Source organism: Rhineura floridana, chromosome 3 (assembly GCF_030035675.1).
Source record: "Rhineura floridana isolate rRhiFlo1 chromosome 3, rRhiFlo1.hap2, whole genome shotgun sequence".
NCBI lineage: Eukaryota > Metazoa > Chordata > Lepidosauria > Squamata > Rhineuridae > Rhineura > Rhineura floridana.
The window spans coordinates 120,693,556-120,717,526 of record NC_084482.1 but is presented as its reverse complement, the minus strand read 5'-3'; the positions used below and the strand labels follow the sequence as shown (position 1 = coordinate 120,717,526).

The 23,971-nt window shown below is 45.4% G+C and overlaps 1 protein-coding gene across 1 annotated transcript; it reads left to right on the top strand.

Moving 5' to 3' along the window:
* The first annotated feature begins 1,102 nt into the window (after window positions 1–1,102).
* On the top strand, window positions 1,103–4,476 carry LOC133380369 (protein NYNRIN-like). Its single transcript, XM_061617516.1, has one exon. It carries the CDS (start codon window positions 1,131–1,133, stop codon window positions 4,236–4,238), a length of 3,108 nt encoding a protein of 1,035 aa, XP_061473500.1. The 5' UTR covers window positions 1,103–1,130; the 3' UTR covers window positions 4,239–4,476.
* Window positions 4,477–23,971: the final 19,495 nt, after the last annotated feature.

Sequence of the window (23,971 nt, the reverse complement as noted above, 5' to 3'; positions counted from 1 at the left end):
TCTTCACTGCACCAGTTCGAGTTACGGCTGGCATTGTGCCCCGAACAGACGATAACGGCCAGGTACAAGGCTTGGTGGTGGAGACTCGTTCTTATGTGCCTTTTTCAACATCAGACCTATTAAATTGGAAGAATCATGGCCCATCGTATGAACAGGACACCCGTAAATTTATAGATATGCTTGAGGGCATAGTTCAGGCCCAGAATCCTACTTGGGCCGACATTCAACAGTTGATGGCGTACCTCCTTATCAGTGAACAAAGAAGGACAGTTCAGAGTAATATGGAAGAAGTAGTGCGCCAAGCAGCAGTAGCTGCGAATCAGGCAGATCCTACTATCTGGATCAGAGAAAGGGCACCGGTCACAAACCCTAATTGGGCTTTGAATGCCATTGAAGGACAAAACTCTCAGAGAATGTACCAGACATTGTTCCTAGATGCAGTCAAAAAGGGAAAGAAGAAGTTGATGAATATGCAAAAAATACATGATGTGGTCCAGAAGAAGGACGAGGCCCCAGGAGAATTTTTAGAGCGTCTGCAAGAAGCATATCGAAAACACAGTCCCCTAGACCCTGAAGAGGAAGGGAATAGGTCTATTATTGTGATGAGTTTTGTGGCACAGTCAGCTCCTGACATCCGAAAGAAGCTACAGAAGACTGAGGGATTTGAGGGGATGCCCTTGTCACAGTTGAAGGCAATAGCAGATCGTGTATATAACAACCGTGATGCAGAAGAGGTTAAAGACAAGGAGAGGAGGATGAAGGAAAAAGCATGTTTGTTGGCAGCGGCCCTACAGGGGCCATCGGGACCAGCGGTTCCAGATTGGAGACGTGGCAGAGGAAGAGGAAGAGAAGTGATGGGAAGGAGTTCGTTAGATTGGAACCAGTGTGCCTACTGTAAAGGTTATAATCACTGGAAGAATGAATGTCCAGAGAGAGAAAAGAAGTTCAAAAGACAGATAGAAGGAGAAGCGACTATGAAAGGAGCTAGAGGATTGTTACAGGGAGGACTATATCGTGGAAGACCATTGGAAATTGGAGGCAGGATTCCTTACCCCCAAGAGACAGAACCAGAAGAATCGTATCCCGCACGGCCATAGGGCTGCCTACGGGCGAGCCCCCCTGAGCCCGTAATGGAAATCATTGTGGGGGGAACTACTGTTACAGGTCTAGTAGACACAGGGGCACAACGGTCTGTTTTAAATATTCCAATTGGAACAGCTAGTCAGAATAACACCAGTATAATTGGAGCGTCAGGAAAAGCCACACTTGCAGTGAACTTAAAGAGCCAACCTGTTGCAATTGGATCTCAAGTTATTTACCATGAATTTTTGTACATACCTGAGTGCCCAATCCCCTTAATTGGTAGAGATCTTCTTTGTAAGATGCAAGCAACCTTGGAGTTTGCTCCAAATGGGCAAGTAAAGATGCAATCCCTACACTGCAGGGCTCCTATCTTGTTGTGCCCAGTACAAGAGGCTTGGAGGTGTCAAAAAGCAGTAAAAGCCCTCTCTGTAAAGGAGAAGGGGGTAGGTGAGTGGAAACTAATTAATTTAGTACCTGGAGTATGGGCAGAAAATAACCCAATTAGTCTGGCAGTACAGGCGGTACCAGTCCGGATAATCCTGAAACCTCAAGCCAGGCCAGTACAAGTTAGGCAATACCCGATCCCGATAGAAGCAAAAGAACCTATTCAGAACCATTTAGCCCGTCTTTTGAAATTAGGCGTCTTGATCGAAACCGCCTCCGCCTGGAATACTCCCTTGTTACCTGTGAAAAAACCTGGGACAGAGTGTGACTATAGACCAGTACAGGACTTGCGGGCAGTCAATGAATCTGTACTCCCAATGACACCGATTGTACCAAACCCTTATACTCTATTGGGAAGAATTCCTGGTAACAGTTCAGTTTATACTGTAGTAGATCTGAAGGATGCCTTCTTCAGTATCCCCCTTGACAAAGATTCTATATATTTGTTTGCCTTTACTTGGGAGGATGTTCGGACAGGAATCACCTCTCAGCTTTCTTGGACGCGGTTGCCTCAAGGGTTCTGTCATTCTCCCTCTATTTTTAGTCAACAATTGAATAAAGATCTGGAACATTGGCAAGAAACCAACGGACCCCTCCTTCTGTATGTGGATGATATCTTGCTCCCATGTCCCGACTTGAATAGTTGTAAGGAACATACCCTATCACTACTGAAGGAATTAGAACAATTAGGTTATAGAGCAAGCCAGAAGAAAGCTCAAATATGTCAAGAGGAAGTGGAATATTTGGGCTTTATAATAAGAAAGGATCAGAGACTTTTAAGCCCAGCGCGCACCAAGGCCATTACGACATTGCCCTTGCCCCGCATGAAAAAGGAATTACGAACAATGCTGGGAATGGCGGGTTACTGCAGAATTTGGATCTTGAATTTTGCCTCAATAACTAAACCCCTGTATGCTATGTTGCAAGGAAATTTACCGGAGAATGTTCCACTTGCATGGGAACCCATCCAGTTGAAAGCTATAGAAACCCTGAAAGCAGCTCTCAAAAGCCCACCAGCTTTAGGAATACCAGACACAACCAGGCCCTTCAAACTGTTTGTAGATGACCGAAAGGGAGTGGCACTGGGAATGCTAACCCAAATTTTAGGCTCATGGGACCGACCAATTGCATATTTGAGTAAAAAGTTAGACACAGTTAGTCAAGGATGGCCAAGTTGTCTAAGAAGTATAGCCGCCACTTCTTTGCTTCTAACTGAAGCATTGAAACTTACCTTTGGACAGACCATTTATGTCACCGCCTCCCATTCAATCAAGAACCTACTAGAAAAACAGGGTCCCAGATGGATGACAAGTTCCAGGCTTGTTAAATATACTGCTCAGCTCTGTGAAAATCCTAATGTAACTATTCAAGACCAATCTACTTTGAACCCTGCTACCTTAATGCCTGTACCAGAGCAGGAACTTGTGCATGATTGTGAGGAGGTAATGACCAAGGTATATTCCAGTCGCCCAGACTTGAAAGATGAACCACTGAAAAAAGGCCGAATTTTATTCTGTGATGGGAGCAGCTACATAAAGGAAGGCTGCAAGGTAGCAGGATATGCTGTGGTGGAGCAAGGACGGATGGTGAGAAATGGGAAATTGCCTGCTGGAACTTCAGCCCATAAAGCTGAAATTATAGCCCTCACCCAGGCCTTACTAGAAGCAACTGGACAAGAAGTCACTATTTATACTGACAGCAAGAATGCTTTCTTGACTGTACAAGTGCATGGAGCCCTGTATAAAGAAAGAGGATTCTTAACCTCTGAAGGAAGACCAGTAGCTTATGCTAGTGAAATAAGGGCCCTCTTGGATGCGGTGTGGAAACCGTTAAAGGTGGCAGTGGTTCACTGCAAGGCACACACCAAAAAGGGGGGGCCTGTGCCAGAAGGAAATGCCATAGCAGATCAAGAAGCAAAGAAGGCCGCTATTTCTGGGCCTCCAGTGACTCGAAGTTTTGCCCACCTGTACTATGCAGAGATACCTGTTGGAATGAGCAAACCATATTATTCCCCTGAGGAGGAAAAAGAAGCTCAAGACTACGAGTTCAGGGACATAGATGGATGGAAAATCTTGGAGGATGACCGAGTCTGGATACCTCAAAGCTTAGCCTATGAAGTTCTGTCTAAAATCCATAACCAATGTCACCTGGGAAAAATAAATCTGGAAAGATTAGCTAGAAAAACTCTTTATATTGACCATTTATACAAATGGTGTAAATTAATAACAAAAGAATGTCTTACCTGTGCACAAGCAAATCCCCGTCGAGGACCAGGACTAACACTCGGGACTGTCCTTAAGGGTACACGACCGTTTCAAGTCATACAGATAGACTTCACCCACATGCCCCTAGCATATGGATTCAAAGTGTTGCTGGTGGCAGTTTGTACTTACACCGGATGGATAGAAGCTAGACCGGCAACAGGGGAGACAGCAGCAATAGTTGCTAAATTTTTATTAGAAGAAGTTGTGCCTAGATATGGACTGCCTTTACAAATAAATTCTGATAATGGTCCGGGATTTGCAAACGCTCTAGTAGAACATGTTTCTAATGCCCTAGGCTTAACATGGAAATTACATTGTGCTTGGAGACCACAGAGTAGTGGAATGGTGGAACGAGCAAATCAGACTTTGAAATTATATTTGACAAAATTGTGCATAGAGACTAAGGAAAAGATGTACACCTCGAAGTTCTGGTTATACTCCATATGAATTGATGTATGGCAGACCACCACCTTTACCAACAGGAGTAGAAATCTTAGGAGATCAGGGACAAGTAACTTTTCAGAGGCAACTACAAGCCTTAAATCGAGTTATAAGAGAATTGCAGCAATATACTGATCCCAGCCCATTGCAAATCACCACTAGCATGCATAATTATAATCCAGGGGATAAAGTCTGGGTAAAAACGTGGGAAGACAAATTGCTACAACCTAAATGGAAAGGTCTGTTTGCAGTAATTATGGTCACCCCTACAGCCCTGAAAGTTGAAGGACAGATCCCATGGATCCATTGGACCAGAGTAAAGCCAGCTGCCAGTCCAGAATGGGAAATTGTTGCCATGTTACCAGAGACACTACGGATGAAGATCCGGAAAAGGGCCAATGTGGGCCGAAAGGAGGCGACAGGAGAAGCCTCCTTGGGACCGGCAACCAAGTGAGCGAAACTCAAGAGGGTGTTGCATCCCCTACCGACCAGGAGAGAGTAGTGGGACACCACCCGAAGATACAGATTTGCCCAGCTTCAATTAAAATGCCCTGTTGCAAATTATCTTATTTAATTATGTTGTTCCAGTTTGGAGTTATACTAATACTGTTATTGTTTCCCCCCATTGCAAAATCGGTTAGCCCTAGATTACCTGTTATCTAAAGAAGGAGGAGTTTGTAAGTTATTAAATTTGACAGAATGTTGTTTAAAAATTGATGAAAATGGGGGGATTGAAAGGAATGATCATTACTATTGCTGTACTGATACTGTTATGTTTGCTATTACCATGCACTATGCCTATAATAATCAATGGATTGAGAAGTATAATTTCAGGTGCAGTAGAGACTCAGGTTGCCCGACAGATGGTGTTACAAGCCAACTGATATCAACCAGTACCCCATGAAGAAGAGAATAATTTGTAAAACAGTGTTATTGTTATGTAATACTTTAATCATTGTAATAAGAAGTTAAAGTATTAAAGGGGGGAATGATAAGGTAAATACCCCCTAACATGTTATAACCTCCAAATGTTTTGTCACGAAAATATCACCGCCATCTTGGCACGCATGCATTTGCTGTTTTGCTGTGTCCATGACCTTATAAGGTAATGTTCTTTTGTAACAGTTTATAACTGAAATTATGGGATGCCGAGACACGGCCTGCACAAAGTGTATAAATACTTTCTGTTTCTGTATTTTTGGCGCGCTGTTGGCTGAGCTTGACTCCCTAGCGCCTTGCTGCAGCAATAAATCCTTTGTTGTACCTTTCTCTGGTCTGAATGTGTCATCGTCAAGTTCCCTTAACACTACCACTGAGCTTGAGCCTGTTTGGCTTCCAGGTAATGCTTTCTTGCTTGCATCCAATTTCTATAGCTTCAAGCCAGAAATTCATGGCTTGTATCCGGTGGTGACTGATGCTCCTTAAGACTGGTAGGGTGGAATGCAGGGAGCCCAACAGTAAGTGGAGTCAAAGGTAATAGCAGACAGAACCAACTGATTCTAGTTTGGCAACCATCTTCCTCCATGCTGAGTTCTGCAAGGGCAACACCAGACTAAGGAGGAGGAAGCTTGACAAGCAGTGCCACCCCCCCCCGACATCTTGTAAGTAGGAAGGCAGGCATGTGGGAGTTGGCTAAGGGCAGACTGAGGCTGATAGAGCAGTGCCTCATTTACCTTAATAAACCAGCCTCTGCTGCTTGTATAATTCCTGGAAAGCTGGGCAGAAACCCTACATGAAGCAAGGGGAGAAGGATTACCTTAGCCCAGAGCTCCTTGAAAGCTTAATCTCTGGGACATCTGAATGAGCCCTGTGTGTCTGGGAGGCTTACTTTGCAGCTGAAAAGAAGTGGGACACAAGTGTACAGGTAAGAGGTACAACCTGTGCACCTCACAGCACTATGCTTCCACTGGGGCTATTTATAATGAATGGGAGTAGTAGTTCCCATATTTTTAAGCAGATAAAAGCTTCTGAAATTAGGGCTGTGCTCTGTGATCAGCTGAGGTCCAAGGTGAATTGGGCCTTTTCAGAGGCATTTGGGCCTGGTTCAGACAGCCACGGATCACTACAGGTTGGTTGGATGACCCAGAGCATCTGTGGCTGTCAAGGAGTGGAGCGTAAGGCAGGAAGAAGAGGTAGACAAGTGGGAAAACAAGGCCAAGACCTACCTTGGAGCCCTGGCTGTATCTTCCTGGAGAAGGTAGGCCTAGCTAGGTCGGATTGATCCCTCGGCGATCCTGCATGATAAGGGGGATGCTGTGCAAGTGGCTTTCCTAAAGGAAAAGCACCTGCTCAGCACTACCAGTGCAGAATCGCCCCCCTGATCACCTGTTCCCTGGAGGGGTTGGTTCTGCATGGTGCAGGTGATCCTCTGCAAACAGCTTTCCTTTAGAAAGCCATTTGTGGAACATCACCAGTGCAGGATTGCCCCCTCTGCTGAAGTCAGCCTCAGATGCAAAGGGATGCTTTTCTTTAAAAAGTTTAATAGAAAATTTCAGTTCAGAACACTTCATAGATCTGCTTACAGATTATATAGAACACTGCAACTCTACTCGGCATAACTAGGCACAGCTAAGACGTTGTTGCAGCAATTGGACAAGCCTCCTTACAACTCTTAAGTAAGTGTGGGCAGGTTCATCTACTTGTATGAAGAAGGTGTCATTAAATGGGAATGCGTGGGCATGAACGCGCTCCTCCTTAAAGTAACTGGGGGAAGCTTTTGAGCCTGCCCGCACAGTTGCCTCTGTGTACGAGGCGAGAGCAGCAGAGGCATGTCTGCAAGGGTTGTGACAGCAGCGGCAGCCTGGACAGAGAAGGGGGTTGCAAGGGAAGTAAAACTGCAGTCTCTTGGTCAGGCAAAGTCTGGTCAGTTGTAACTGGAGCTATGGGGCAGAGCTGTCAGTTTTACTGGAACTGATTGCGCAACACTAAGGCCCTCCCCCAAATCCAAGTCCGTCTCCTCCTCTTTATCGCTGATCCACGGGGCTCATGACAGAGGATGCAATTCTGCAGGGCCAGGGTGAATTGGCTTGACACCCCCCCCCCGAATTGGGGCCAAGAGGCAGGTAGGGGTCTGTGCCCTAACTGAAATGACGCCACCAGAACTCACTTTACCTGTTCTGCTCAATGTTTGCCAAAATGCACTGTGTGCATAACTTCTTATATAGATATTTAAAACAATATTTTGAGTTATCTCTGAAAGGAGCAGCATGGCAGAAGGCAGAAAGCTGGGATTCAAAGGATGTAATAAAATAGGGCAACAGTGAGCTTTTCACAAAAGCATACATATGGCAAATTGCTATTTCATCCAGATGTCTTATACTACTATTACCATAAGACGTCTCTAGCAGAATTCTCGGTACCCTCACCAGACTACAGGATCCAGAATTCTCTGGGGGAGGCTGTGACACGTAGGCAGAGTCTGCAATCCTATATGTACTTACCAGTGAAATCAGTGGGGCTCACTTCTGAGAAGAAATGTATCTGGTCCGGTGCTTTTATGAATGTATATAAATTTGAAGTGCAGAGATATACACAATTCCAAGGTGCCAGAAAGGTCAAGAGAGTCAGGAATTGGATCTGTTGCTTCAATTACATGTTGAAGAACAGCTAATGGGATGCTGAATCCCAAAAGTTATTTACCTGTTATATGTTCACTGTTGTACCCACTGGGGTTGTTGGCTGTTTCACCTGAATGAGTCATAACCAATAATTTAACAGCCTACATCAAGTGAACAACAGAAGATGGTAAAATACAACTCCATCAAGGGGCTCTTCATAAGACTGAGTGCCTTCTCTCATGTGTGGGTGTGTTATTTCTTAAATATCTAGCCTGCCTTACATCCAAGGTGGTTTAACAAAGTGGTCCACATTTTGCTACTATTTTCATTGCTGATCCTGCTAATTCAGTCTTATAAGCATTGCTTGAAGGTGGAAAAAGCTAAGGGTTGGATCTACCGTAGCACTAAGCTGGGACCCCGTCAGCACAAGGTTTACTGCTAGGTGGGACTTTGCCCTTCCTCCCCCCTGTATGCTCCCTAAACCTGTTCCCCCTAACCGGAGCAGATTTGGGGAAGTGTGGGGTGCATGTGGGAAGAGGAGATGGAAGAAGTTCCATTTCTCAACTGGTAGTCCTTGCAGTGATGGGACACATGAATGGAATACTGCCTGCAGCTAATAACTGTCCATGCATGTTATGAGCCCCCAGCTCAACAATTTTTTGTGTAAACACCAGCATATAGTACAGGGACATGGTGCAAATGTTAGCAGAACAGCAAAACAGCAGTGATAGCTGAGCTGTGCATGCATCTTGTTTGAAGGAGCACACCTTTCACTGGATATAAGCACACAAACTCTGAGTTTAGGTAAATAAAGCTTGCATTTACTGTAGGAAATACATGCTGACAGGAAAGATCCTAGTTCTAGCTAAGGTGGAGATGCAAAAAGCCATGATGCTCTTTGCTCCTTAAAGAAGAGAGAGAGAGACAAAGGAAAGGTGACTCCTCTCCCAAGGTGGGACAAGGAAGAGGGAGGAGCAGGAAATGAGGTTAGCAACCCTAAGAATACCAATCTGCAGCCAGCACAGGTTAGGTCAGAAAGACAGTCTGGGAAGCTTGGAGCTTCCCCTTTTCTCCATCTACTTTAACCCCATGCAAACCTCATTCAAGCTGAGTTGCATTCCAAAACTTCCATCAGCAAATTTAGCCTTAGGTTATTGTTCTGCAAAAAGAGATGCTGTGTACCATTGGTCAGCTTTCCCCAAACCGGTTGACCTTCAGATGTTGTTGAATTACAACTCCCATCAACCCCAGCCATAGTGTATGATCATGGATGATGGGATTTGACGTCCAACAACATATGGAGGGCACTAGCTTGGGGAAGGCTGCCACAGGTGCAAACTTATGATTATATTTATATGCCACCTTTCCTCCAAGAAGCTCAATATGGTGTATACAGTTCTCTTGCTGACCATTTTATCCTCTCAACAACCCTGTGATGGAGGTTCGGTTGAAAGATTGGGATTGGCCCAAGGACACCCAGTGAGCTTCACAACTGAGTGAGGATTTGAACTCTGGTCTCCCAGGTCTTAATCCAACATTCCAACCACCACACCACATTGGCTCTCAGTGTGGCCCTCAGGCTGAGCCATCACTGGTTTAAAGCAGGTGTGGGGAACCTTTGGCTTTCCCAGTGTTGCTGAACTACAACTCCCATCAGTCTCAGCAAACATGGCCAAGGGTCAGGGATGATGCAAGTTGCAGTTCAGCAACATCTGGAGGGTGAAAGATTCCTCACATCTGCCTTAAAGTATTCGATCAAAATGAGAATATCCTCTTCTTTGGACTTTATATTAGGAACTACTTTAATAAAACAATGTCAGAATGCATGTTTATATGATGTAAACTGCTTGTGAGGGCTTGCTTCTAAAAGGTGATCTAAACTTATTTTTAATTAAATTAAATAAATAGTGTACTGGGGTTCCTCAACCTTTCATGCAAAAAACAATATACTAAAGTGTATCCTAAGGCTCTTAAATTGTCTCCAAGAGAGACAAAAAAAGCATATGAATTTCATATTTGATGCATAACATGCTTCCCCCCCCTTAAGCCATATTCCAGGAAAAACAACCAGCCTTCTTGGCAGAGATGCTTCTGGTCTCTACTAAATCTCCTTGAGCAGATAGTTGCCAGTTGCACGCATAAACCCTGACAAAACAGAATTAGTTTCCCAGTGGGCTTAGCCAAAGTCTCTGCTCTCTGCCTTCCTTTCCAAACCCCACACTGCAGTGGCTTAATGCATCAAGAAGTGACATGCAAATGACAATGGCTTAAAACTTTGCCACTCTGCAAGTTCTTCAGATTTTACTAGTGTGCAGTTAAATAAAAAAAAGCTCCTGCCTCTCTCTCTTTATAGCAAAATGGCATGAAGTCAGTTCAGAAAGTTCTGAGGGTAAACCTGGAAAATGTACCACAGTCTGCAGACTCTGCTATTTTTATACCCCCCTTTATTTTTATTAATTATTTCTGACAATAAGTTTATCTCTTGAATAATACTCATCTGCCTGATTGCACGTAACAAATGAGGCAGAGAGCAGGACCTCTGACTTTCATGTTAAAAGTTTTGGTAGATTCATTTGCAAGGAGTTAGTTCTTAACCTGGCTTGCGTATAAACAAGTAGCATGTATATACTATGTGCGTGCCTTATGTAGGCTGTGAAGGTCAATCAAGAAGCATATTGGTGCACTTCTGGGAACTCATTCAGAATGCTTTTGGGTTATTGCAGAGAAGGAAGATAGAACTATATAGCACCGGTTCTCTGGGAATTGCACTGGCCTCCAGTTTGCTACCAGGCCCAATTTGAGGTGTTGATTTTAGTATATAAAGCCCTTAATGAACCTGGCATCCAAATACCTGAAGAAGGTATATCTGCTGACCTGGGCCTTGAGATTGGTAGGAAAGGCCCTTCTTGTTGTGCATCTTTCCATCCAAGTGTTTGGTGGATAAGTTTGTTGGTGGTGTTTGTACCCCTGCTGAATTGCTTACACTGTCACTGTTTGCTGCAATGTATTGTTTTAAGGGATTTTAATGAATGTTGATGTGGGTTGGGTCTTGCTTTGTTTTGGTTACTTGTGCACTGCTCTGTGTTCTAGCTAACCCTCATGGAATCAGGCTTGGGATCACTGATGTGTTTTTCTCTGTTACCTTTAATGCAAAACTTAACATGCAAGTGGTCCATAGATCAGACTACAGATAACACAGGTCTCTATAAGGCATTTCTAGGCACAGCTGCTCAAGAGAAGATGTTGTCACAACAACTTGACATGCTCCCTGTTGCCCCTTAAGTAGGATCAGGGCAAGCACACTACTTGCACCGGAACTGTCTTCTGGATTGGGAATGGGTCAGCAAACGGGTGCTCCTTTGAATAGGCAGGAGAGTGGGCTCGGTCTGTTTGTGCCTGCACAAACAATGGTGTGTCTTTGGGGATGGGGGTGGAGGAGCCTCAACCAGTTCATCTCTGGATTCCTCCTGTGCGTGCTCCTCAGCAGCCTCAGATAAAAGAGGAAGAGTGTGATGAAGTTCAGGAGACCGGGAATGGTCTAGAGGCAGAGTGGTTAAGTGTTCACCTGAGTATACAGTCTTGTCCATAGCAGTCTCTCAGCAGTCTACCGTGGATCTTCTCTGGTTTAATGAAGCACCCCCCGCAGACCACGGGGCCCCTCCCATGGACCCCAGTCCTCCTCCTCTTCCAACTCACTCTTCCAGGAGTTCTCCATGGGGCTCATGATACTCTAAGATCTTTTGGGATGGAGGATAGTCTAAAAGCTCAATCAATCAATCAAACAAACAATCAGAGGCTTCCCTCCTGCTTCACATCACTGTCTTGAACTTCCTATTATTTATTTATTTATTTACAGCATCTTTCACATCAAATTTCAAGGTGATGTACAACAAATTTTAAAATATAAACAACATCCCTAATTGTAGGATCCTAAAGTTTGATCTGAATTATTATGTACATCCCTTAATCAGATATTTTTCTGATTGTGGCCTATATTATTATTATTATCTACATAAATAAAGTAAATAAATAATTAGTTGGGAAGTTCATTACCATTACAGTGGGAGACAGTATAATGAGCTGCAGATGGCAGAATATTGAGTTAGGGACAAAATCTGCTCCATTCCTTGGGATTCCTGGCTGCAGATATTCAAACTCCACCAAAAGGTGCTCCTGAGTACACCTTCTTTACTTTCCCCCTTATAAGTTGTCATTCATTCCCATGGAAATGGACATAAAGCACAGGGAAACACCGCTGGAGTGGGAAGAGAACGTTCACCACCCTCCTCAGCCCTGAGGCAGCCCAGCTTTGACTCAGAGATGCAGCATATCTCTGTGCACTTTGTGCTCTCCAGCCAAGAATCTCTGAAATATTAGCCCCCTTTACTTGAAGGATTGCCTCTCTCCAGATGTACCTACCCAGTACCCACACATTAAGATACTCAATGGAGAGCTTCTTGCAGGTGCCCCTGCCATCTAAGGTGGCTTCCACAAGGCGGGCCTTCTTAGTGGTGACACCACAGTTGTGGAATGTTCTCCTCCAAGAGGTCTGCCTGACTGCCCACTTTATTGTCCTTGTCGAATTTTGTGGGTTTTAGCTTTTTGTTTTGTATTTCCATTATAATTGTTCTTTCTATAAACTGTCCTGAGCATACAACTGAACAGCCATACAAAACTACTTTTAATAGATGCTTTAAAATTATCATTGTGATGAACATTTTCTTAGTTATATGATTAAAACATGCACACAAACACACAGAGAAAGCCGGCTCCTACCTGCTTCCACAAAGCTGAAAGACAATCAGGCTAACAATTATGTTTCACTGATCAAGCTGCATGAGAGGTGTGTTGTGCTGGCAGGAGAGATACTGCATAGCAGGGATGAGGAACCTGAGGCCCAGGGGCAAATTCAGCCCTCCCGGACTCTGTATTTAGTCCTCAGGACCAGTGGAGGCTGGCCTGTTGGGGCAAATGGGGTGCTGGCCCACCAACCTTAGTCTGTCCTCAGCCAGGTCCCACCTGCCTGCCTTCTTACTTCCATCCACTCCAGGCGGTGGCCCTGCCTGTCTGCTTTCTCCTCCCCAGTCTGTGTTGTGTCTTGTAGAACTCACCAAGGAGAAGGATGTTGACAAAACTTGAATTGATTGTTTCATTGGTTGTGGTTCCACCTACTGTTGGCCTCCCTGTCTTCCGCCCTACCAGGCTCAATGGGCGCCAGCCACCATTGCTCGACCCTGCCACCCCCTCTCCTCAGTGACACCCCTTCTCCTCAGGCCGCACCCCTCATCGGCCCAGCTTTGCCCCCCCCCCCAAGCTGTGATAAGTCCTTGAACTCTGATAATGCTTCTTGTTTGCCTGGATGGAGGATAGAGAGGGCTGTGTAGTAGGGTACTATAAGGTGGTGAAATTAATCTTCCTTGCTCTGCCCACTTTTGCCTCTGGCCCCACCCACCACGGGCACGTGGCCTCCACCACTTTGCCCAGAAGTGAATGTGGCCCTTGAGCTGAAATAGGTTGCCCACCCATGCTGTATAGTTAAGATCTCTTGGGAAGATCTCTTGCTTTTTCCTTTGGTGTCTCACTGTGTTAGTCTTCAGGCAGGTCCGCTAAGCTCCTCTCACCTCCAGAGGCCTATGCGGGGGTGGGAGTAGGCTGGTAAAAGAGATATCAAGTTCAGTATAACTATTGGAAACCAAGCGACGCTGGCTAGCATGGTGCTGTCAGTGACTGCCAACAATGTAATGGATAATGATCATTGCTTCATTAATCAAGTAGTTGAGGATGGACAGGGCTGAATCACTGAGCAGGCAAAGTAAACGAAACCAGCACTTACCCTTATTTCCCCCCTCTCCCCCTCCCACAGAATAAAGTTTGGCTATAGCTGCGTTTATATAACCACAAATACCCAGAATGATGCACACTTCATTCTGTCTGCTCTATACTTATCCAGATACAATCTCCCTCAATTGCTTTATTTTACAAACCTGCTGCTCCTAGGTGAGTCATGGCCACTCTTATCCTCCAGTTATTTCCCAATGATCTCTCTTGTTCCCTTTTTCAAGGACAGGTACCACACATGGCACGTTACTTTGCAGACATGCTCAAGTGGAATCATTTCTCCAGTCCCAGTATCTGAGAGGAGACCAGTCTTTAAGCTGTGTTTTTCAGCAAGTAATTTCTAAGGGCTGTAAGAGACTAGCTGTTTGAATGTGTTTCTGTGGTGTTGGCGTTGGGGGAGACCAAAGACTGATTGATTCAGTGTAACACATGCACTCTTCCAAGGTGCTAGGATGAAGCATTCCATGTGTAGGGATGTCCTGTGATGCCTACAGCAATGTGCTCCCACTAAGAAAGTTAAGTAAGCCAAAACGTTTTCAGCCTCACTGATATGTAACGTGAATGTGTCATTTTGAACTGGGCAAAACAGGATGGAAGCACTGACTTGGCAAGGGAACAACTGAGAAAATATTTTCCCCTTATGTTGTCATTTCTCGCACTGGTCTTGCAAAGACAGAAGTACTTCCTACAAAACATCTTTTTATTTTGCTCATCCCACTTCTCTGAATAGCGCAAACCTCCAAGGGTGCAGCACTTAACGAGAATTTCCTTTGGAAGGAGGTCACTGGTGATGTTATGGCGTTTTGTAACATTTGAGTTTGTTTCCAAACATATGGGTTGAGCATAGATGGGGTGGGGCACATATTAAACACTCAAGACAGCCAAATCCACCTTGGCCCACACTGAATCTCCAGAAAGCCCCCAAAGGCACTTTCCAGAGCTTTCTCTCTGCCTGTTCTTCCCTAGGAAGCCGCCATATACTGAAGACCAAGGGGACATCTGGCTCAGTATTGTCCTACACTGACTGGCAGCAGCTGTCCACAGTTTCATGCAGGGAGTCTTTCCCAGCCCTATCTGGAGATGCTGGGGATTGAAGCTTCTCCTTCAAGTTTACTGGAAGCTGCTTGAAATCTGCTGGAGCCACTCCTGTCGTGCAGTCAATTCACATGTTTGTACCAACTTGGCTGCATATGGGGAATCGTTTGTTTGAAAGAACCTCAAATCAAAACCACCCCTCCTATGGAGCCTTTCCTCCAGCATGTAAACTGCCAGTTGGAGGGAGATCTTGATGGGTGTGATGCTTTCAAACCAGTGATACTCCATGGGCATTCTGAAGTAGTACAGCCACTTGTAAGGATTATACCGTGTGAGCAACTACATACAGTATATGAGCTGGCTCTTAAAGAAGAGGCCTAACGATAAAATATTTTGCAAGGCAAAATTTATTAATTTTATTTATTTTCTTACATTTATATCCCACTGTTCTTTCATCAAGAAACCCAAAAGAGCATACATGTGGTTGCTATGTGGTCTTCCATCCAAACCTGCTTAGCTTCAGCAAGCTTCACGTGTCTTCAGACCATATCCTGGGATTAAATTTAGAAGTCCCAGAATACCTGCCTGTACTAGCAGGGCAAGCAAAAGTGTTATTCCAATTATTTAAAGTAGAAATGAAGCTCAATTTACAACCCCTCATTTTGTCCCCTCGTGTTTATTTGTTTCTCCCACCTGTTGTCTTTAATTACTGTTGCCCTTACACGGAGTAGGAACAGATGTCTGAGGCCTTGTAAATTGATTTTTGACAGACGCAAAATCAGTGACACTGAGCCTGGGCATTCTTTAAGCGTAACTGTTTTAATTGCCCAGCTGTACCAGCACTGGAACATTAAACATCACCTGTGAGCACTTCTCAGAGACTGATTAAAAAAGATTATCATAAGGATATTACGTGCTAAACATTGATCGTCAGTATATCATATAATTGGGCTAAAGATCATCTGAGTGAATTTTTATCATGGGATGTCAACAAGGCTCAGTTACACCATATAACCACTGTTTAAGGCAGGAGTGGGAAAACTTTTTCTGCCCAAGGGCCACGTTCCCTTCTGAGCATCCTTCCAGGGTACACATGTCAGTAGTGCGCAGGGCCAGATGCAAAAGAGGGCAGAGCACGGAATGTGAATGTCACATTTGCACAGAAGGCTAGTCTCTACACGCACGAGTGCATGCCTCTCCGTCCAGGCAAGCAAGAAGCATTATCAGAATCACAGAATCATAGAATAGTAGAGTTGGAAGGGGCCTATAAGGCCATCGAGTCCAACCCCCTGCTCAATGCAGGAATCCAAATAAAAGCATTCCCGACAGATGGCTGTCCAGCTGCCTTTTGAATGCCTCCAGTGTCGGAGAGCCCACTACCTCTCTAGGTAATTGGTTCCATTGTCATATGGCTCTAACGGTTAGGAAGTTTTTCCTGATGTCCAGTCGAAATCTGGCTTCCTGCAACTTGAGCCCATTATTCCATGTCCTGCACTCTGAGACGTACTTTAAGTACCTTTAAGTACCTTTCATGTACTTAAAGAATGCTATCATATCTCCCCTCAGTCTTCTCTTCTCCAGGCTAAACATGCCCAGTTATTTCAGTCTCTCCTCATAGGGCTTTGTTTCCAGTCCCCTGATCATCTTTGTTGCCCTCCTCTGAACCCGTTCCAGTTTGTCTGCATCCTTCTTGAAGTGCGGAGACCAGAACTGGATGCAGTATTCAAGATGAGGCCTAACCAGTGCTGAATAGAGGGGAACTAGTACTTCATGCGATTTGGAAACTATACTTCTGTTAATGCAGCCTAATATAGCATTTGCCTTTTTTGCAGCCACATCACACTGTTGAATCATATTCAGCTTGTGATCAACGACAATTCCAAGATCCTTCTCACATGTATTGCTGAGCCACATATCCCCCATCTTATACGTGCATTTGGTTTCTTTTTCCTAGGTGTAGAACTTTGCATTTATCCCTGTTGAATATCATTCTGTTGTTTTCAGCCCAATGCTCCAGCCTCTCAAGGTCCCTTTGAATTTTGTTTGTCTCCCATGGTATTGCTATGCCCCCCAATTTTGTATCATCTGCAAATTTTATCTTAAGTAACATTTTCCTATTTGGGACTGGAATCTGGTAGCCAGGATCCAAACATCTACTTGAGGTGGGTCTCTTGGAACAGTAAAGCCCCATGCTCTAGTCTTTGAGATTCAAAAGTGGTTTTCTTGAGTGACTGGTTGTCAGTTTGATTGAGCCTGAGCAGGGACAGAAATCTGGTGGTTGCTTTCTGAGGATTGCAAGTTTCACTGTGTTCCCTTGTGCCTCCTCTACACATGGAATCCTATGCACACATGTACCCAACTGAGGCGTGTATTTTGGGGTCTTGAGCTCAGTCTTGGTGCATCATCGGGCAAACCACAGTTTGATTAGGACTAGTATCAAGCAAAATAGGAACTGGATTAGAGACCAAAGTTTAGAATCAAACAATTTACAAATTTATTACAAGACAGCAATTGACGGGCATGCAAGTTGTTTGAGAAAATAGAAGACTGGCTATACTAGCAGCATTCAGATTGCACTGGCAACTTTGGGGCTAACTTGGGGAATGGTAGGGAGAGAAGGATCCTAATACCAAATGCAGCAAGGGCAGGGCAATAGATGCCAGGTGGACATGTGTGGATTTGAGTTGGGTGAGAGTGGGAGGATAGGCTAAAAGAGCACTGGCTGGAAGCAGGGTCCTTTGACTTGCATGGAAGAACGGAGGAGGAGGAGGAGAAAGAGATGGAAGGTAAGCTCAGATGAGGAAAGAGAAAGAAATCCTTCATGGGGATGTTCCAGGCACCGGATTCCAGGGGTTGCTTCTGTGGTGGGGAGCCAAGGGCAAGTGCAGACGTTTCAGATCCCTTGAGTGGCCTCCTTTCATGTTAACCTAGAGAGGGGAACTTAGAGACTGTAAAGCTGTGCAGTCCCTGGAATGAAAAACAACAAAGAGAGAGAAGAGAGAGGCCCTGGACAGAACAGCCAAGCTGATGAGGGGTGCAATAATCTAGCTTGCCAAGACTGAAAACAGGTTTTGGGGAAGGCCACGGCTCAGTGGTAGAACAACTGCTGTGAATGCAGAAGGAACCTATCCCTGACATCTCCAGGTAGGGCTGGGAATGTCCCCTTCTTGAAATTCTGGTGAGCTGCCACCAGTCATTGTAGGCAATACTGAGCTAGATGGACTCATAGTCTGACTGGGTATAAGGCAGCTTCCTGTGGTGGCAAGAGAATCCCTAAAGGTTACCCAGGGGAAGGAGTTTACTGAGAACAAAAGGAGGGAGGCTTAGTACTTACTTAGAATAACATTAGAATTCCTTCCACAAGTAAAGAAGTGTCAGCTAAGGTGGAGTGCAAATAGAGTGCAGACATCTGTGGAAGGCCCCTAACGTTAAGCTACTATGGTTATGCATTTACCAATGACGGTGGTGTTTTTAGGCTTGTGGCTGCCTCCTCCAGGGCTGTAAAATGACCAAATGAAGAAGGGCCTGGGATGACTTAATTAGCTTACAGGTTGGGTACTACCATCGGTAAACACCATCCATGTACAATAGAGATGTATCAGAAGGCTTGAACTTTTGCAGACAATCTTTAGGGATTTTTCCCCCGAGGGGAGACACCCCCCCCAAAAAGCCCAATGCAGTCTAAGCATGCTCAGTGGTCACAGAATGCTGACTGACAGTTGGGGCTGGGAATGACCATGGAGCGGAGTGGCTGGAATCCTGAACAGTGAGCACTCCACACTGCAACATTTTCTTGCAGATCCCATTTGTATGTGTCAACTGCTATGGCATGCCAGCTTGGATGTGCATTCAGTTGCATAAGCCATTGACTGCAACGCAGTGTGGATAGGGAGCTTCTGCACTGAGATGCACAGTTGGATGTGCATCCATAAGAACATAAGAAGAGCCTGCTGGATCAGGCCAGTGGCCCATCTAGTCCAGCATCCTGTTCTCGCAGTGGCCAACCAGGTGCCTGGGGGAAGCCCGCAAGCAGGACCCGAGTGCAAGAACACTCTCCCCTCCTGAGGCTTCCAGCAACTGGTTTTCAGAAGCATGCTGCCTCTGACTAGGGTGGCAGAGCACAGCCATCATGGCTAGTAGCCATTGATAGCCCTGTCCTCCATGAATTTGTCTAATCTTCTTTTAAAGCCATCCAAGCTGGTGGCCATTACTGCATCTTGTGGGAGCAAATTCCATAGTTTAACTATGTGCTGAGTAAAGAAGTACTTCCTTTTGTCTGTCCTGAATCTTCCAACATTCAGCTTCTTTGAATGTCCACAAGTTCTAGTATTATGAGAGAGGGAGAAGAACTTTTCTCTATCCACTTTCTCAATGCCATGCATAATTTTATACACTTCTATCATGTCTCCTCTGACCCGCCTTTTCTCTAAACTAAAAAGCCCCAAATGCTGCAACCTTTCCTCATAAGGGAGTCGCTCCATCCCCTTGATCATTCTGGTTGCCCTCTTCTGAACCTTTTCCAACTCTATAATATCCTTTTTGAGATGAGGCGACCAGAACTGTACACAGTATTCCAAATGCGGCCGCACCATAGATTTATACAACGGCATTATGATATCGGCTGTTTTATTTTCAATACCTTTCCTAATTATTGCTAGCATGGAATTTGCCTTTTTCACAGCTGCCGCACACTGGGTCGACATTTTCATCATGCTGTCCACTACAACCCCGAGGTCTCTCTCCTGGTCGGTCACCGCCAGTTCAGACCCCATGAGCGTATATGTGAAATTCAGATTGTTTGCTCCAATATGCATAATTTTACACTTGTTTATATTGAATTGCATTTGCCATTTTTCCGCCCATTCACTCAGTTTGGAGAGGTCTTTTTGGAGCTCTTCGCAATCCCTTTTTGTTTTAACAACCCTGAACAATTTAGTGTCGTCAGCAAACTTGGCCACTTGACTGCTCACTCCTAATTCTAGGTCATTAATGAATAAGTTGAAAAGTACAGGTCCCAATACCGATCCTTGAGGGACTCCACTTTCTACAGCCCTCCATTGGGAGAACTGTCCGTTTATTCCTACTCTCTGCTTTCTGCTTCTTAACCAATTCCTTATCCACAAGAGGACCTCTCCTCTTATTCCATGACTGCTAAGCTTCCTCAGAAGCCTTTGGTGAGGTACCTTGTCAAACGCTTTTTGAAAGTCTAAGTACACTATGTCCACTGGATCACCTCTATCTATATGCTTGTTGACACTCTCAAAGAATTCTAATAGGTTACTGAGACAGGACTTTCCGTTGCAGAAGCCATGCTGGCTCTGCTTCAGCAAGGCTTGTTCTTCTATGTGCTTAGTTAATCTAGCTTTAATCATACTTTCTACCAGTTTTCCAGGGACAGAAGTTAAGCTAACTGGCCTGTAATTTCCGGGATCCCCTCTGGATCCCTTTTTGAAGATTGGCGTTACATTTGCCACTTTCCAGTCCTCAGGCACGGAGGAGGACCCGAGGGACAAGTTACATATTTTAGTTAGCAGATCAGCAATTTCACCTTTGAGTTCTTTGAGAACTCTCGGGTGGATGCCTTCCGGGCCCGGTGATTTGTCAGTTTTTATATTGTCCATTAAGCTTAGAACTTCCTCTCTCGTTACCACTATTTGTCTTAGTTCCTCAGAATCCCTTCCAGCAAATGTTAGTTCAGGTTCAGGGATCTGCCCTATATCTTCCACTGTGAAGACAGATGCAAAGAATTCATTTAGCTTCTCTGCAATCTCCTTATCGTTCTTTAGTACACCTTTGACTCCCTTATCATCCAAGGGTCCAATTGTCTCCCTAGATGGTCTCCTGCTTTGAATGTATTTATAGAATTTTTTGTTGTTGGTTTTTATGTTCTTAGCAATGTGCTCCTCAAATTCTTTTTTAGCATCCCTTATTGTCTTCTTGCATTTCTTTTGCCAGAGTTTGTGTTCTTTTTTATTTTCTTCATTCGGACAAGACTTCCATTTTCTGAAGGAAGACTTTTTGCCTCTAAGAGCTTCCTTGACTTTGCTCGTTAACCATGCTGGCATCTTCTTGGCCCTGGCGGTACCTTTTCTGATCTGCGGTATGCACTCCAGTTGAGCTTCTAATATAGTGTTTTTAAACAACTTCCAAGCATTTTCGAGTGATGTGACCCTCTGGACTTTGTTTTTCAGCTTTCTTTTTACCAATCCCCTCATTTTTGTGAAGTTTCCTCTTTTGAAGTCAAATGTGACCGTGTTGGATTTTCTTGGCAATTGGCCAGTTACATGTATGTTTAATTTAATAGCACTGTGGTCACTGCTCCCAATCGGTTCAACAACACTTACATCTCGCACCAGGTCCCGGTCCCCACTGAGGATTAAGTCCAGGGTTGCCGTCCCTCTGGTCGGTTCCATGACCAACTGATCTAGGGAATAGTCATTTAGAATATCTAGAAACTTTGCTTCTTTGTCATGACTGGAACACATATGCAGCCAGTCTATGTCCGGGTAGTTGAAGTCACCCATTACTACCACATTTCCTAGTTTGGATGCTTCCTCAATTTCATATCTCATCTCAAGGTCTCCCTGAGCATTTTGATCAGGGGGACGATAGATCGTTCCCAGTATTAAGTCCCTCCTGGGGCACGGTATCACCACCCACAACGATTCTGTGGAGGAGTCTGCCTCTTTTGGGGTTTCGAGCTTGCTGGATTCAATGCCTTCTTTCACGTATAGAGCGACTCCGCCACCAATACGTCCTTCCCTGTCCTTCCGATATAGTTTATATCCAGGGATAACCGTATCCCACTGGTTTTCTCCATTCCACCAGGTCTCCGTTATGCTCACTATATCAATGCTCTCCTCTAAGACCAAGCACTCCAGTTCTCCCATCTTGGTTCGGAGGCTCCTAGCATTAGCGTACAGGCACTTGTAAGCAGTGTCTCTCTTCAAGTGTCTTTGGCACTTGTGGTTAGGCCTGTGGTAATTTTGCTCTTCTGAATTTATATCCTGTGCCCCTGCTCTCACAATGCCTACTTCTAGGCCTACCCCTTTTAAAATTTCATCATTTCTTTGGTTTTTATCCCAGGGGGGAGGTTTATTCCGAACCGGACCTTTCTCAGCTCCTGTCGGGTTTCCCCCCTCAGTCAGTTTAAAAGCTGCTCTGCTACCTTTTTAATTTGAAGTGCCAGCAGTCTGGTTCCATTCTGGTTCAAGTGGAGCCCGTCCCTTTTGTACAGGCCCGGCTTGTCCCAAAATCTTTCCCAGTGCCTAACAAATCCGAACCCTTCCACCCGACACCATCGTCTCATCCACGCATTGAGACTGCGAAGCTGGGCCTGTCTGGCTGGTCCTGCGCGTGGAACTGGTAGCATTTCAGAGAAAGCCACCTTGGAGGTCCTGGCTTTCAGCATCCTACCTAGCAACCTAAATTTTGCTTCCAGGACCTCACGGCTGCATTTCCCCATGTCGTTGGTGCCAACGTGCACCACGACCACTGACTCCTTCCCAGCACTGTCTACCAAACTATCTAAACGACGGGCGATATCCGCAACCTTCGCACCAGGCAGGCAAAACACCTTACGGTCTACACGCCCATCACACACCCCACTGTCTATGTTCCTAATGATCGAATCACCCACTACAAGGATCCCTCCACCCCCTGGAGATATATCCTCGGCACAAGAGGATAGCTGCTCATCCCCCAAGGAATGGGTCCCTTCTAAGGGATTGTTTCCCTCTTCCTCAGCTGTATGCTCTCCTTCCCCGAGACCATCGTTCTCCATGATAGCAGGAGAGCTATCATCGTTGGAGTGGGACACAGCTATAACGTCCCTGAAGGCCTCCTCCACACACCTCTCTGCCTCTCTCAGCTTTACCAGGTCCGCCACCTTGGCCTCAAGGAAATGAAGTCATTCCCGGAGAGCCAGGAGCTCATTGCACCGAGAGCACACCCACGACTTCTGTCCAACAGGCAGATAGTCGTACATGCTGCAGGCGGTGCAAAACACTGGAAAGCCCCCACACGCCTGCTGGCTTCTTACCTGCATAGTTTTGTTTAAGGTTTATTACGTCAATGGGTTGGAGACTGCGGTTTAGTTGAGGTCAGGGAACAGACGGGCAGAGTGGGGGGCCCTGGCCTCCTCGCTCTACTGCTGAACTCATCTTGATGCTTTGTCAGCTGGGACTCCCTCTAGCTCATGGAGCAGTTTGCTCTGACTTTATATGTGTGGCTGGTTCCTCCCAGCTACTGCTGCCAGCCAATGATGTGTTACTTGAGGCTGATGGCTATCAGCTGGGGCTTAACTCTTTAGTATTCTCTCAGGCTTCCTTCCTTCCTGAGCGAGGGGCGGGGCTGTTTAAGCTTTTGGCTGCTTTTAATCTAATCAAGGGGCTGCGCCTTCCAGGCAAGTCTTTTGTGTTTGTTGTTTTCCCACCTAGAACAGCCTGACCTTTCTTTAACCTAGGGAAACAGAGCTTGTGGTTGTGTTTCAGGAAGGCTGAAGCTGCCCTTTTTAGCAAGGACTGAGCTGACTCTCTCCCTGTATGTGTCGGTGGAGTTTCCTTTTCCCCCTTCTCTCCGACTGGAATTTAGCCTTGTTTACAGTGTCCCCTGAAGCTTTCCTGCTAGGGTGGTGTTGAAAACTAGCTTTCTATGGGCTTCCTTCTCCTAGGATCTGTCTCCTAAGATATAGGTTCTTTCAGGATTTGGCTCCTAGCTCAGGGTGACCTTGGGCTGCCCTTATTACTTATTGCTCTGAGCTGTTTTATTTCAATTAAATAATGGAATAAATGGGAGCTACTTACCCTCTTTTCGCTCTGCTGCTTAACTCGCCTTGACGCTTTGTCAGCTGGGGCTCCCTCTAGCTCGTGGAGCAGTTTACCTATTTACCATTTACCTATTTACCATTTACCTATGCCCAATTATCTGAGGTGGAGAAGTTTGGCATAAACAGTGGCTGCACATCCTTTAAAGCCAATTCCTTCCACCCCCCCATTGCCTTTTAAGCTGCAACTGGTCAGTCCCCTTCACAGCCACTGCCTGGAAGCATCATGACCTCCGCATGCAAGAGGACTCCTGTGGCAATTGTGTGCCAGGTGATGATGGGTGGCCCTGTAGGGGGGCAGAGGCAGTGATGGATGGGCCAGGGGCTTCTGCCTTGCTCCTCCTCCTTGTCTAATGGGGGGGAGGATACTGCCTATGGATGGGATGAAAGGAAGAACTTTGGTCAGAAGATTATACTTTGGATGTGTGATCCAGTGTGATATGGTGGACTTCAAGCAAGCACATTTTGCATTTTTTGCGGACAAG